Source organism: Dendropsophus ebraccatus, chromosome 11, assembly GCF_027789765.1.
Source record: "Dendropsophus ebraccatus isolate aDenEbr1 chromosome 11, aDenEbr1.pat, whole genome shotgun sequence".
NCBI lineage: Eukaryota > Metazoa > Chordata > Amphibia > Anura > Hylidae > Dendropsophus > Dendropsophus ebraccatus.
The window spans coordinates 52,212,942-52,229,865 of NC_091464.1; the positions used below are offsets into that span (position 1 = coordinate 52,212,942).

Below are 16,924 nucleotides of genomic sequence, written 5' to 3' on the forward strand. Positions count from 1 at the left end.
ATGTTTATTTTTTTTCTAATCTGTTTCTAATTTTGGATTTTATGTATTTTATTTTCTGGGGGCAGTCATGTTTCCTGAGCTCTTTTCAACAGCATTTGGAGATATACTTTACAGTAAGCCCCATTAACATAAGCAACAATAGACAGGAGCTGTCCTAACACATGTCTTGGCATGTTCTGTGACCTTTGCAGAGGTTTATCAGAAAAAGGGAGTCTGAGTTTTTTTTTTTGCTGAACTACCTATTTAATGGTGAGAAAAGAACATTTTAAGATTCTAAAATATAGATAGTAAAATAGAAAATTGGGGTAAAAAAATCACCAAAAATTCTTTAAAAAAATGTTGAATATAAGAATCTTGTGCCCGCACTCTGTTTAACCATAGCACACAATGTAAAGTACGGCCGGGCTGCTGTTTACTGAATAGCGACTGCACAAAATAGATGTGAGTTCTGTGCAGACACATGGATTTCCGTCCAGAGTGTATACACTGTGACCATTGTTCTATTGCAAAGGTTATTTCACAATTTAATAAATAGTGGCCGATGTTGCAATCTGCAACAAACAGCCTTTATTTTTTGAAAATATACATTTTGTGAACATGGCCTTAAAGTTTAACTATCATTTAAAAAAAACTTCTGACATATAATAGTGACATGTCAGAAGTTTGCATCGGTTGCGGTCTGGGTGCTGAGAAATATCAGAAGTTTTTTTAAATGATAGTAACACTTCAAACAGGAGATCATTTCAGATGACTCCTTTCCTTTAAGGGCTCGTTCACACAGAGCAAAAGCAGCTCAATTTCTGCGCTGAATCAGCGCTGAAATTTCAGCCGTTAAAATAGGTGCAGAGCTAATTTCCATTGTGTTGAATGGAAATTCTGCTCTGCAGTTCACACGGTGGAATTTCCACACTGAAATAATCCGCTTTCCGCCAGAAGAATGAACATGTTCATTCTTCCGCTAGCGGAAGCCTATACAAATCAATGGGGCTCTGATTTTCTGTTTCAGCGCGGAATACAAGCGTAATGCAAGCAGAAATTACTCGCTGAATCAGCGCAGAAATGGGGAAAAAAGGGGGAGGAGGATTCTAGTATATATTCTGGTATAGTCTAGTTTACTCGCCAAATACTCGCTGAATTTCAGCGCTGAATACATGCGGATTCAGCTCGGATTCCTCGAGTATTCCGCGCTGAATTTGTCAAGAGCTGATTACGAGCTGAACACTTTCCTAGCGGAATACGCAGGGATTCTGCTTACATTCTGCTTATATTCTGCTCGGAATTCAGCGTCAGTTGATTTCAGGCGGAAATATTTCCTCACGTAATCCGCCCCTTTTGCTCTGTGTGAACGTAGCCTAAATGAAGAAGAAAAAATACTGGTTTGCACACATTCCTATTTTTATCTCATTTGTGGTCAAGGAACAATAGTTGAAAGAAAGCAAATCTTTAATAAAGCAGGTAATGGTGACGTTTATGGCCCGGTCCTGGTTTCTAATCTTTTCTGAAAAATTCCAAATGGGTTGGGAATATTGATCTATATGTGGGCTGACAGATCAATTTGAAATGTCAATGTAATATTGGCTTCTCACCCACTCCCAGACAGTGTGCTGTCTATATGCTGCAGGAGCTGCGGGGGGCTGCCCAGGTGATCGCTAGATCGTCCAGGCAGCCCATAGGATATAGCAGTGGTCTGCTGCCACCACTCCTATTTCACAGTCGTTTGTTTTTAAATATGTTTGAAAGACAAACGACGCAACAATCAGCCGATATGAACAATGTCGTCTGATTGTTGCCTCTTATTTCATGGGACGATTATCAGCCAAATACGTCCCATAATCGTTCCGTGGAATAGGGCCTTAAAGGGGTAGTGCAGCGGTAAAGAATTATTGACAGAATAACACACATTACAAAGTTATACAACTTTGTAATGTATGTTATGTCTGTGAATGGCCCCCTTCCCCGTGTCCCACCACCCCCACCCGTGTACCCGGAAGTGTGGTGCGCTATACATACCTGTCACGTGCCGACTCGTCTCCGATCTTCAGTCAGCGATGTCGTCTTCGCCCGAATCCCTCCGTCCGTCCTGAGTACCGGATGCCCTCTGCCGCGTCATCGGCTGCTCAGCCGCGATTGGCTGAGCATAACTGGACGGACGGAGGGATTCGGCCCGGCCGTCCGAAGACGACATCGCTGACTGAAGATCGGAGACTAGTCGGCATGTGACAGGTATGTATAGAGCACCACACTTCCGGGTACACGGGTGGGGGTGGTGGGACACGGGGAAGGGGGCCATTCACAGACATAACATACATTACAAAGTTGTATAACTTTGTAATGTGTGTTATTCTGTGAATAATTATTTACCGCCGCACTACCCCTTTAAGTGTTGCTCTTTTTTCCTATATTGTGCCAGAATTTAATATACCGGGTACAGTAGATTCAGTATGACCACTAGACACATTTCGGGGTTCCAAAGACAAGCACTTCTCAAACTGTGAGGCACACCTGTTAGGGTCCCTGCCTATGGAGACATAGGCACAAATCAGGGGCTGCAGGCAGAGACTATACGGAGAACGGCAGCTCTGCATTATACTGGTAGGCTCCTTACTCACAGGAGGTTAAAGGGGTAGTTCACCCATGTCGGGCATGTAAAAATGTTTATCTGATCTCCCTTGTTCTTAAACAGACCTTAGAGCATACTTTAAAGTCAATACTCCACATGATACAAATTAAGCAGGGAGAAAAGATGGAGCATCCTGGCGGGGTCCAGGAGTGGGATGCGGCACTGTAAAGGCATGGATGAATTTAACCTGCGGATAGCTCCCTAGTGGGCACAGGGCACTGAGGATGAAGATAATTCTGTTACCAATAGCCATTAGGCACACTGGGGGCGTGGTTAGAGCCACCGAACACCAAACCGGTCCATCCCTGACAGGCCCCTCCATTGATAATCAGTAAAAGGGGCAGGCCTGCGGGGCATACCCCGGACCCTATGCAGACATGTGCCCTCGGTATCCCTGCCCCAGTGTTCCTAATGGCTTACTGGGAATGGTGCTCGGTGCCCACTATCATCTGGTTAGATTTGTCTAACCTGCTGCTAGTTCCCCTTTAAATAGTTTCAATGGGAAACTGTTTGCATTTAAAATTGGGCACTGTTACTTTAAAAGACTTTTGATGTGTTATAGAGTTTTGATCGGTCATGGTCTGGGTGTTTAAACCCCAACCGATCAGTAAAATGAGCCAGAACAAGTGCATGCAAAGCAAGTTCTTTTTCAGCTTTGTGCTACGTGATGGACCTTAAAGGACTGTCTCTGTCATAAACATGGAGAGCAGGGAGAGAAGAGCTCAGCCACATGCTTCTCTTCCTGCTCATTCTAGCAATCGATTCGGCTCTGATTGATATAATTTTTTTTTTAAATGACAGGTAAACTTTGAAGGCAAGCTATGAGCAGGTTAGAAGAGTCTAACCTGCAAATATGTCCCTATAGCGCATGGGGCGCTGAGGATGAAGTGACTTTTCTAACCTTCATTCTCTGCACAGTTTTTGTATACTTTTTAGTTTAATCCATATGCTAATGAGGAAGGTTGAGGCACCAGAGTGATGTCACTGCAGAGTGCTACACTGACATTTATTAAAAGGGGCAGGCTGGCTGAGCTGGATCCAATGACGTAACTACCACCATAGCAGCCATAGCTGCTGCTACGGGGCCCACCACATCAGGGGGCCCACTCCTGCAATACACTGGGCCCCCGAGATGTCATCATTTGCAGCACCCAGTGGCCTCCTAGGTGATGAAAATGTCCCTTAGCTGGGTTCACACTACGTATATTTCAGTCAGTATTGTGGTCCTCATATTGCAACCAAAACCAGGAGTGGATTAAAAACACAGAAAGGATCTGTCCACACAATGTTGAAATTGAGTGGATGGCCGCCATATAACAGTAAATAACTGGCATTATTTCAATATAACAGCCGTTGTTTTAAAATAACAGCATATATTTGCCATTAAATGGCGGCCATCCACTCAATTTCAACATTGTGTGAACAGAGCCTTTCTGTGTTTTTAATCCACTCCTGGTTTTGGTTGCAATATGAGGACCACAATACTGACTGAAATATACGTAGTGTGAACTCAGCCTTAAACTGTAAGCGCTCCTGACAAGCACTTGCAGTTAAATATTACAGGTTATGAGTACACTTGATGGGTTTGTGGTCAGTTGGGGTGGGGTGGGGGTGCGAATAAAATTTCTAGTTACGCCATTTCTAGTAATGCCCCTGGCTGGATCAGTGCTCTGGGGGGGGGGGGGGGGGGGTGGTAGTCCTGTCCTTAGTGCACCAAACGACCTCATTAGCATATGGATTAAACTACAAAGTTCCCGAAAATAGCACTGAGGATGATGGTGAGAAACTTACCTTCATCCTTAGCACCCTGTGCATTATAGGGAGCTATCAGCAGGTTGGATACATTAAAATACCAGGATCAAAGTATTCATTTACACCATGAAAATAATTCTTAAGAAGTATGGGATGAGTTCTGGGTGAATCACTTTGCAGAGAACTGTTTACTTTTGCATTTCATTGCTAAGATGCCTGTGCTTACCTCCCTTGGTGCTTCTCGAGTGACGTAGGTTTTCAAGCTTTCCTCTTTATTAAGGTAGATACCATATGCCATCTGCTGGAAGATTTGGGGAATTGTTCAAAATATATTTATATCTAGATGCTCCAAAGGACAGGATAGCTCTAATGCCAACCTTAATACCCTTTAACCTTTACATGTTTAAAGGCCATTTTACATCATAATGTCATACAATTCTCCACCTCAGTACTCACCTTCAATGTTTCATAGCAGCTTCCCAACCTACCCCCAGTCTGTCCCCTGCATTTCTCCAGGGCTAAATTCCTTTAAACAGATGGTGCTGTTAATTAGCCATAAAACCATTATGTTCCATTAGATGACGCTCTACCATCTTTGATGTATCTGTAATTAGGTCTTTACATACTGCATGCAGTATAGTCACAGTACAATATATGGGCTTTCATTTATCTATTTTCCCATCAACAATTAAAAATATATTTTAATATATGCCTATTGTTTATATTGGTAAATGACCAAGAATAGATATTATGGATTATACTCAAGACCAGGGCTGGCTCCAGGTTTTTGCGGGCCCTTGGGCGACAGAGCCTCAGTGGGCCCCTCATCCATTCATCCATCTACTATGCACCCATCATCCACACACTATCACTTGTGCACCTAACACAAACACACACTACTGACACACATCCATTACTGACACACACATTACTGACACACAGCACCTACAGTTCGGTCTTCTCCCTCTTGCTGTCGGGCAATCTCCACACTGTAAGATTGAGGACATGTGGGTCATGTGATCAGGTCCTTTACCCCTCTCTCTGTTTTTGCTGACAGGTTCTGCTCCTTCTATGTCTTCTGAGGTTCAGCCCCTCACCCTGCACTGCACTGAGCGGCTAAACATTTGTGGTGGAGCCCTATGGACGACTGGTCACTTGCCAGATGGTATTGTGTGACGTCACTACTGTAGTGGTTGGTCGGGATATAGCTCAGCCAGACGGTAGATTGTTGTGACGCCAGTGCCAGAGGGACTTACAGGTATGGAGGCACACCTGCTTTTATTTTAAGGTGTCTGGCTAAGTCCTTTCCCCAGTGGTCGGTGACCTGCCGGGTTGTGAGGGGGTCCCTTGGGTACTTATCACGGTGGTCCGGAGGGGAGCTGTGACCAACCCGGGCTATCTGTACCGCCACCCACAGAAAGGGGAGATGACCCAAAGATGGAGTAGTGACTGTGAAGGTGCCGGAACAATAATTATTGAGTACTGTTGTCATAAATAAAATCTTCTTTACTGTGAGAATACTTTGTGAAATAGCGATCATAGACTGTAGACGTAACAGAACAGAATCTGCACTAAGAGCCTTTGGAGTAGAAGAGCTTAGCTTATTTGGTTGTGTGCTGAGAAGTAGAGTGAGCTAAGAACAGTAAAGAGGAGTTTGTGCTGCAATCCAGAGTAGTGGAGAAGAGTTTGTGCTGAGAATCCCAACCAAGGGTAGAAGTGTGCTCTGCCGGAACTTTAGAAGAAGAAGTAGAATACTAAGGAATACTTTAAAATAGAAGTATACTGGTGCCTGTGTTTTGACCTTTGTTGTTGCTGTATCACCTGTTGCCCTACCGTGTCGGGTGACCCGTCCTATTAGGGTTACAGAAGCCCCAGACCTTGTTACCTGAGTTGAGAAAGGTGGCCAAGTTTACCTGGTTACACCTGCGCTGCGAGATAGAGTACATAGGCTTGTAGCAACTTTGCTCTATCCGGATCAGTTCCTCTTGTTTCATAATACTGTCCTGCACGTTCACGCGTGGGTTGGGGTGTTCTCTGACTTGTCCTCTCAAGTAATTTAGCACTGCATAGTTGGACCAAAGATAGCATTTAAAACAAAAGTATCTCCGTCTCCCGTGTGCGTCCGTCCACTACCACACTCCTGACTAGACTACACTAGACTGGACTCTGACTGAAGGGGGGACCTGGCAAAACCAGGACCAAGCTGGACTACAGCAGGAGCCGTCTTGTCTTGCGTCTTCTCTCAACCAAGACCTGGGTAAGACTCACTAGGTGGGGGCGTGCACTTCCTCTCCCCATGTGACAACTTCCTGCTGGAGGTGTAATGTCCCCTGTGAGTGGTGGAGAAGAAAGTGTAAAGAGAAGAAGGAGAATAGAGATGGGTGAAAAATTAAAGAGATATCCCATTGGTGCGCAGATAATAAACAAACAATAACCACTACAGCTGTGCAATATACAAGTGCATATACAGATAATAGAGACATCTAGTGGTAAAACTTAAGTATCACTTAATTACCACACTAACTTGTAGTACAGGCTTTTGCGAGGGGTGTATAAACTAATAACACTTGTGGTGGGACACCACACATTAGAGCACTGAGCCCCTTTCCCTCTATGGGCCCCGGGAGGCACTGTGGGCCCTGGCACTTGCCTGGGTAAGCCCGGTGCTGATTCCCGCTCTGCCAAAGACAGATGGTATATGGGGTGCAACCCTATTGGTCTGTGACGTAGTTACAGGTGTCCTGTCCATAAATTTTAGCTAAGTGACCCATTTATGGTTACTCTTTATATAGGCACATACATATATACACACAAACACATACATGTATAGACATACATATATTCAAACATGTACATACAGTGGTCACCTCCCTCTCCACTTGCTTGGAGGCTACAGGAGAGAAACAGTATGGAGCTAGTGCTGGGGAGGCGCTGTATACTGCTGGGGGGAAGGGGGCTCCCTACGACGTTGGAGGAAGGGAGGCATCACCCTATTATGCTAAAGGACCATCTATGACTTCTATGAGTGCCACCCACCAAGCCTACTTAATTGGGGGGGGGCTAAGGTTCAGGATTCAAGCACTGTCACAGAGTGTAAATGAGAACAGTATGGGAAGGGGTCCTGTTGCATCTGACCATAGTAAATTATAAACCCTCCTATCTTGGGAACAGGAGTCCCTGCTAAGAAACCATAAATAGCTTGGTAAAATCTGGAAGCCCTAAGCTATTACATGTTGGCTTCGCTACAGATCCTCTTTCAATGATCAAGAATTGGACAACAAGTTCACTTTTATCCTGAAGTGATTGTTAAAGATTGTGTCGAATATTATTCCCTGAATCGATAGCAGGTATTGCTACAAGTGTACATGCTGATAGACTACAGCATAGGATTGGATGGTGCAATCCATTAAGAACAGGACATTCCCTCCAGACAGTGAACTGATATATAACGATGCTAAGAACACTTGCCAGGGACTTTACCTACGAGCCTGGAACCAGTGACTATCCGTCAGGACAATAAAATGACACCATGTGAGGACATTCACCATTAATAGCACATTAGTAATGATAAAGTTTATATGTCCTGGAAAACATTATAGAAGCAAAATGGCTATCTGTAAAATAAATGATAGATGTTATATTTACACCCTCGGCATTACATTAGATTTATGCTGCACTTTGTGATGACACTAGCAGATTATTGAAATAACCTATGTGTGGCCATAAACAACAATGTGCAGTCACTTTGTGATCGTAGATGGAGGTACGACCAATCTTGGAAACATTAATGGATTACTCTAAAAGGGTGGGTTCAGACTACAAAATTTTCATGGATAAACTTTTCGGAATTCCGTCGCCTGTATGCGCTCACGGCCGCACGCCTTTCCGGGGGCTATGATTCCGCATTCTGCCGAAAGAATTGACAAGACTATTCTTTCGGCGGAATGCGGAATCAGCCGGCCCATAGAATGGTGCCTATGGAGCTGGTGGAAAGGCGCGCGGCCGTGAGCGCGTACAGGCGACTGAATTGTGCAGAATTTATCCGCGAGAATTCTGTAGTCTGAACCCGCCCAAAGAAAGGGAAGATCTAGCAGACTTAGTTATCACAGTGAGGACGTTTTAATCCAGTGTGGACAGACTGTATATGTGTTACGAATGTGACTTTGCGCTCCTCGGTCCGTGCTGGACAACTGAGGAAGCGCTGAGCCTTTTGTTTGCAGTCATCTGTCTGAATGCTGTCTTAGGCCCTATTCCACCAACAGATCTGACGACAGATTATCTGCCAAAGATTTGAAGCCAAACCCAGGAATGGATTTGAAGAGAGGAGAAATCCAGTTTTTCCTCTATGACCTGTTCTCTGTTTATAGTCTGTTCCTGGGTTTGGCTTCAAATCTTTGGCAGATAATCTGTCGTCAGATCTGTTGGTGGAAATGTCTGTTTCACTCTCACAGTGTGGGGGTTACCCCTTCTGAACGTCTGTCCAGCTGAGCTTGGTGCTGAGATCAGGGCTGATCCATTCAGCTGCCGGACCCAGTCCTTGATCCTAGGTAAATAGCAGCAGACTCCTTATTTCCCTGCTGGCTATTGAATGTTACTCAGCTAAGCACTTCTCATCTGGTTCTATTACTTCTGTTCCCTGACCCATTGCTTGATCTTCCTACCTGCTTTTTTGACCTCCTTGCCTGTCCCCAACTCTCCTTCTGCCTTACTTTTTTGTACCCCGCTGACCGCCGTTGCCCACACAGACCGTAGACTCTTTCTTATTGAATTTGTTTCATCTGTCTTTGTTTTGTGTATCACCTAGTGTAGGACAGGGGCCGTCACTGTGGTTGTCCGTGGCTGTTTAGGGCCGTTGAAGCAAGTAGGTAGGGACAGAAGGTGGATTCTTGTGGCTAGGGCTCACTGTCTTGTCATGTTCCCTGCCTCAGTCTGGCACTTTTGTGACAATATGAGATTGGGATTAAAGGAGTACTCCAGTGCCCCCCCCAGGGGTGGAGGGCGATAGCTTATTAACACACATTACAAAGTTATGGTGCGTTTACTCATTAATCTGAGAGATTAATCTGACAGATTTTTGAAGCCAAAGCCAGGAACATACTATAACCAGGGAACAGGTCATAAAGGAAAGACTGAGATGTCTCCTCCTTTTAAATCCATTCCTGGCTTTGGCTTCCAAAATCTGTCAGATAAATCTCTGTGTAAACGCACTAATATATAAGTTTGTAAAAAACTAATTGCTGGAGTACTCCTTTAAGATAAATTATTTTATGCCCAGCTATTCCCTCCCCTTATTGGTGAAATCTTAACATCCTGTTTACATAAGGAGATATGCTGCCGACAAACAATGTGGGAGATATATCAAACCGGTGTAAAGTAGAGTTGTCTTAGTTGCCCCTAGCAACCAATCAGATTCCACCTTTCATTTTTCAGAAAATCTGAGAGGAAGGAAAGGTGAAATCTGATTGGTTGCTAGGGGCAACTAAGACAATTCTTCTTTACACCAGTTTGATAAATCTCCCCCAATGTCTTTTCAGGCTGTCCATACAACTGACGTGCTACCCCAAATCTGGTAGATGAAGAAGCCTCAACTATGACATGTATCTGCAGCCACACAGCCAACCCACAAGGTGCTTCACAAATCACAATAAACCACTGCAATATGTAAATTGGTATTTTTTCGTAAATCGTGTCCCCTAGTTTTGGAACTGTGCGTGAAACACCAACACACTATTATGGCTCTCTGCACCCAGTATTGATTGATTGATTTTCTCACAGTCTCATTTACTAACCTTTAGATTACACAGTATGGCCCCGTTCACACTAAGCAAGAACTTCGGAATTCCGCTACGGAATCCCGCCGTGCTCAGTGTGCTGCTTTAAGCGAATGAGAGGGCGCGGGCACGTCCGGCCGCTTCCTCCCCTCTCTGCTCAAAGAAATGACATGTCACTTCTATGAGCGGAGAGCGGCGGCAGCGGAAGAGCGTGCACGCTCCCATTCACTCAAATCAGCACACTGAGCATGCGGGAATTCTGACGTTCTTGCTCAGTGTGAACTATGAGTGCCAGGGGTGGTATAGTCACAGTCTTATGATTGATGGTTGAATATACTGTGTCTGTGTATGATCCAGCTCATCTTTACTCCAGTATTGTTTGAACAGGATGCTCTGGCTTGTGGCATTCCTGTCCAGACACACCTTGTCTGTGGACTGATGTCACAGAGCTTCAGACAGTCCAGAGATTTGTCCTTACTTGACTTGTTTCAGGTAAAAGCATTTTTCCTTCCTTAGGAATATTAACCAAAACATTGAGTCCTGCCTTATATATCCTCCTCCTTCTATAAATGGATGGGTCTTCCCCACCTGGAGATCTTATTTGATTTCTTTTAAGGCTGCCCAAAAGTTACATTCTGCAGATAACTGCCCCATGTAAAGGGGTTATCCAGCCTCTAACAATTAATAGCCTATCCTCCTAGTACACCACCAATCTTAAATTAACAGGTGTCCGACTCCCAACACCCCGATCGATCAGCTATTTAAATTTGCTAAAATATTCTTTTGAGCATGTTACCCACCTTAGTACTTTCTTGTGCTTACCTTGCATCAATGTACTACTTGTAGTGGCAGAAGCTCCTTACATCGCTGCCACTAATAGTACAGAGGTGCAAGAAAAAACACATATTCAGCCTTGTAAATGATGTCATTACAAACTATATGAAGTGGTGACGCATGTGCAGTAAATCCCTGAGCTCCGTAGAAGGGTACTACAGGTATGGGACTACCCTCGTTGCACCAAATAGGTCATTTGAATATACTGGGTTTGCAGTATCTCTTGGGAGCTGAGTGGCACATTTCGTATTGTGTTAGAAATTAAAAAGGACCTGTTTACTCAACCACCATCTCATATCCGTATCCCAGGATAACTGCCAGCCGAGTAGGGAAGGAGTCTGATTACAGTTGCTGCCACTTGGTCATACTGAGATTCCTGAGATATAGTTTGTATGTAAAGACTGCTTCTTTCTTTCTCTGCCAAGCTGTCCATGCATCTGTTTCTGGGATGAGGCTGCTATACTCACAGCATCGGATTGGAGCGATCAGAGCGGCGGCGGCGAAAAGAGTGGTGGGGGTGGCGATCGAGCCGGCGATCGCAAGACGATTTTTCCGTACGATATATCGTACAGTCTAAACGCTGATCGTTATGAAAAAAAATCGTTACTCTGACATCGTTAATCGTACGATCGGGCCAATTATCGTTTCGTGTAAACGCACCATTAGGAACATATGAGATGGCCTAAGCCCATCTCAGCTGTCAGTGATTGTCAACATTTCTACAAATAATCAGTTGCCGGCCACACATTTCTCAGTGTGATAGGATTTGCATGGCCAATGGTTGATTAAAGCCAGGGCTGCACGATTATCAAGCCATGTAAGTGAGTGCCGATCTAGCAAATTGGTGCTCATTTACTCAGTGGGGTGGGATGTCGAATACAGCTTTTAAAAAGTTACAGTCTAATGGATTATTTGGGGCTAATCTGCATTAGTCTCTTACATGCAATCTAATAAACCGTAAAAGTTTTAAAGGTGTCATGATGAGCCTTACTTAAAGCGACTCTATCCAGCAACCCACCCCTGAAACCACTAGTACCATCTGTTTGATGGAAGTAAATACTTACTGGTTGTGTCTTTTAATGTGTCTGGTGCCTTGGTTACAGCAAAAGATGATTTTTTAACCTGTAACAGGCAAGTCAAATTGGTTTGGTCTAGAGCATCTGTTCCCCAGGTCTATGATGCCTCTCATTTCTTCCTCCCCACCCTGCAGTTTAGACAAGCAATGAATAGAAATCCTGCCTGGGGGCATTCCTAATGATGAGAAGGGTGGAGAGAAAAAAAGGAGCGGTGTCACACACCTGGGGCACAGATGCTTTAGACCAGTTAGACTTGCCTGCTACAGATGAAAAGATTATTTTTTGCTCTAACCAAGGCACCAGGCGCATCTTAAGACACAACCGGTAGGGATTTATTCTCATCAAATATATGGTACTAGTGGTTTGAGGAGGGGAGTTGGTGGATATAGAGTCACTTTAATGGACCCTTGTGCAGTTGCACAGACAGTGTTTTCATCCCTCATATAAAATATGGGTTTGCCAAACTTTATTAAATGTCATATTATTAAAATATACCCAGAAATTTAACATTGAAAAATATAGTAATATGCATTATCATCAACTGACTATAGAAGGAGCTGACATTTTTCTATAAATATATATGACCCCACGGATATAATCAGATTCTTGAGTAATCTCCTTTTCTGATGTGGCTTTCTCCCACTGCTCCACTTCTTGTACCAAGACTTGTTCCCAGAATCCTTTGTTCTGTAAAGAAGACATTTCTTCTTCAAGTTCAGCCTTGTATTTCAAGTTAGAGATGTTACCACGTGTGGTCATGCACACAAAGCCACCTAGACATGCAAAAAAAAAAATTATTCAGTTTAAGGGGGACAAGTATTCACGTTATGTTTCCTAATGTTTTATAAACATATTCATTAAAGAGATGACAATTTGGTCTTACTAACAAAGTCTAAAATGCTCATGTAAAAAGTTTATTTTTATGACAGGTACACTGAGACATGTTAGAATTTTTGATCGGTCAGGGGCCTGGTTGCGGAGACTGATTGCTGGAAGAAGCCATACGGTAAGTGTGGTGTCCCACTGCGGTTGTAGCTATCCCACTGCGGGTGTTGCTATCCCACTGCGGGTGTTGCTTTAACTAAGGTCTAGAATCTGCACAGCTGAAGTTTTCTAAAGGTTTATTGTTTGTGTAAGTCCCAGATTTTGTTATCCAGAAGGATTTCTCCTTTCTTCTCTCCTATCCGCTCTTTTCTATCCTGTTTCTCTATTGCACTCTTTACACCCAATCACAGCGCATCTTACATGCTGGTTAGGAAGTTAGTCCCTTGGGTGAAGGAGGAATCTTTGCTGAGCTTTTGTGAAGAAAGGACGCAGCTCAGATAGCTCTCCACCGTGGTTCTACCTGGGCCCTGGCCCTCTGCCAGGTGGCCTCTACAAGAGTCAGTCTTATTCAGTACCCCGCATGGGTAGGACACAGAACAGAGCCCTCTGACAAACTGATGCACTGTTAAGCCTTTCAAGAGAGGACTAGCCAACAGATAACCTTAACCCACGCCGAGGACAAGGAGTAACTACAGTGCAGGACGGCAAAAGAGCCAAAGAGTTAGGAACTGATCCGGGTGGAGCAAAGTTACGTAAAGTCTATAAACTCCATCTCGCAGCACGGGTGTACTTAGGAAATCCTAGCCATTCCACTCATCCCAAGTAACAGGGTCTGGAGCCTGTGTCACCCATTGGTACGGTTCCACCAAAGCTAGTGGGCATAAGGTGGTGTAAAGAATAGGAAAGGTCAAAACACAGGCACAGGTTGTTTCTTCTTCTTCTACAAGTATTCTTCTCTACACTCCAACCTCCCGGCAGAGCACATTGCTAATTGGGTTGAGACTCTCACGGCACTCTCCTCTCTACTACGCTACCTCAGTACAACCTTATCAACTGTAATATATCCTACTCAGCACTTCTCACACAGATCTGGTGGTTCTATGTTTGTATATTTATTGGAACTGTATCAAGTGCATTTCAAGATTCATTGTATTACCTGCTGCAAATTTCCAAGTAGTAAACCCAGTCAACGTTATCACCTGAGTCTGTGATTATTCACTACCACCTGCACAGCACTTATACCGCAACCTTGGGATATTTCCCCCTTCTGTGGGTGGTGGGTCCTACTACTATTTGGGAGGGTTACTACACCACTCTGACCATCTGTGACATAATCCCTGCAGCAACCCGACAGGACACCGACCACAGGGGAGAAGGGTACAATCGGACTTACTCTCTAAAAGCAGGCGTGCCATCACACCTGTGTGCCCACCAGGCACTGGCTTCACGTGACAAAACCCTAAGGTCCGGCTGTATCTCGGCCATCCACCACAGTAGTGGTGTCACACTTCCACCTAGCAAATGACCGGCTGTCCCACCGTTATAACATCATCTGGGGGTTACAACATAATTATCACAAAACTTAGCACTTTTATAAGCGTCTCTCTGCAGGTGATGTTGCTGCACAAATCGAGCTCTTTCAATATATTAAAAGACCACAATCAGCCGACATTGAGCATGTCTGCCGATCATGGCCTTTCAACTCGTCCTATTACTCTAAACGATTATCGGCCGGTAATTGGCCAAGTGAGGACGATAATTTTTTAGTGTAATAGGGCCTTTAGTCAATAAGATCCACAGTCCAGTCACAGTTCTGTGTCAGCAACATGCTGACAGTTCACTGTTAGCAGGCCCGCTTCTGCCATGAGGCAGACTGAGGCTTCTGCCTCAGGCGGCAGCTCCTGTCATCCTGCAGGGGGCGGCAGAATCTTCTCTGCCACTGTCATTTTAGTAAAGTTTTACTTCACTGAAATGACAGCAGCCCCGGCCCCCTAACATTGCTCAGTCCCTGTCCGGCCCCATACAGTGTCGGACTTGCCCTGTACTGTAAAAATTCCCTTACTAGAAGATACTTAAATTGTGCATTTTTATCTACTCCCACTTCAGCACACGTCACTAATTGACACGTCACTAATTGACTTACCACGGATGTATATAACACTTGCTTTTTGATGTGTGTATTCACTGGCTTGAGAAAGCTCCTAGTGGAGGAGCGAAACGTCGCTGTTTTTCCCTGTATATCACGTATGGAATAAATCACGTATTTTTTTGATTTCAAGTCTGGCAGTGCTGCAGTTGAATTTGTTTTATCTATCTATCTATCTATCTATCGCCCCCAGTGTACATATATATCCACACGTGTTACTATTTACCACCCCCTCCACTAATATACTACAATATGCATCCACATGTGCTGCAATATATACTCTGTACACTACACTGCCCTATACCACACTATACTGTTAAATAGTGTGGAGTGGCAAGCTGCCATGCTGTGCAGACTAGTTAGTAGTGAAGCACACAGCTTGTCTGGATTCAGCCCTCAGCCTCTCTGTGCTGGAACTTGTAGTACAACAATTTCAGCTTAAATATTATGCCTGGTATAAAGTAAGAGTCTTATGAGGTCTGCAGCAGCTGAGGTGTGTTATGAGGTCCAGCATAACATCATAATACACATTGAAAAAATAATAAGTTTACTGATAGCTGCGGTATTCACATGGGAATTTAATTTAATTTAATTTAAATTTTCGCCTCAGGCAGCACAAAAGCTAGAATCGGCCCTGACTGTTAGATATACCGTGTTTCCCCGAAAGTAGGACCCCCCCGAAAGTAAGGCAGGGTGAGGGTTTCGGGGGGGTCCGCCAATGTAGGGCACCCCCCGATTGTAGAGCAGGGTAGCTGGGAGGGGGGAATGTAAGGCCGCATATGGGTGGGGTCCCTGGGGAAAGTACAGGAACTGCTACGGTACCTCGCTCCATCCAGGAGCCGCCCGTATTCCGCCTTCAGTAAATGGCCTGCGGCGCATCCTGCTGCTCGAGCTGCGATTGGCCAGTCAGCTCGAGCTGCGATTGGCCAGTCAGCCGGCTCGCAGCTGATTGGCCGAACGTCACCTCGTCAGCCCGGTACCGCAGAGGAATCGCGTTGAGACAGAAGAAAGGTAAGGTGTGTATGTGTGTCTGTGGAATGAGAAGGAACAGGGGAAATGGAGGGGAATGAATAAGAAGAAGGATAGGAAAGGAATAAGGAGGAGTGGGAGGAAGCATGAGAAATCCAAAGGATCAAAGAGGAATAAGGGGGAAATGAATGGGGATGTATACAGGAGAGGAATATGGAGGAGCGTTAATAAATGTTAATTTTATTGTTAAAAAAAATATTTTTTTCATTTTTTTTCCCAATGTAAGGCCTCCCCCGAAAGTAAGGCAGGGTGGGACTTTTGGGAGTAAAATTAATGTAAGACAGGGTCTTACTTTCGGGGAAACACGGTAGTAGTTTCTTCGCTTTCGTACTTGAGAATACATAGACATTTAAGATGTGAATAATCACTGCCATAGGTGTCTGTGCATTCTGTACAATACAGGAGCAAATGGACATCTGCATTACAGCAGTCCCGGCCGGACAGTGGTTCTAAGGTCTCCATGCATCATAGAAGACTGTGATTTGGGGGTCATAAGGCCTATGGGCAGGCTGTGACTTGTGGGTTTAATGCAGATGCAAGAATGTTTCTGTATTACTCCTGTGTGAAGCTGGCCTAAGGCAGTATGTCATATGTTTCACCTGGTTTTGTGACACGGAGTAGTTCAGGAAGTACTGACACAGGGACCTGTCCATCGCTGAGTGCTCCTACTATAACAACGGCATCATACATTTCTGAAAACAGAGAAGATTATTAGTGCATTCTGTGATGTAGCCAGTCAATTCAATGTGTCGTTGGGGGCTACCATATATATTTGTACCCCTGAGCATAGCAATGCTTATAAAGTGCTTTTTTCCCTGCACTTACTACAGATATCCCTCCGGGAAGGACCCATCCAAGGGGCAGCTCTTGT

The 16,924-nt window shown here is 44.5% G+C and overlaps 1 protein-coding gene across 4 annotated transcripts in view; it reads right to left on the minus strand.

The window, feature by feature from the left end:
• Positions 1-12,517: 12,517 nt before the first annotated feature.
• METTL27 (methyltransferase like 27) overlaps positions 12,518-16,924 on the minus strand; it is a 40,819-nt gene continuing 36,412 nt past the window's right edge. For all 4 annotated transcript variants that reach the window (XM_069944699.1, XM_069944698.1, XM_069944700.1 and 1 more), the window contains 2 exons: positions 16,653-16,745; positions 12,518-12,826 (listed from right to left, as the gene is read on the minus strand). In XM_069944699.1, the coding sequence (XP_069800800.1) occupies positions 12,591-12,826; positions 16,653-16,745 (329 nt within the window). In that variant the 3' untranslated portion in view covers positions 12,518-12,590. The remainder of the gene's footprint in view (positions 12,827-16,652; positions 16,746-16,924) is intronic.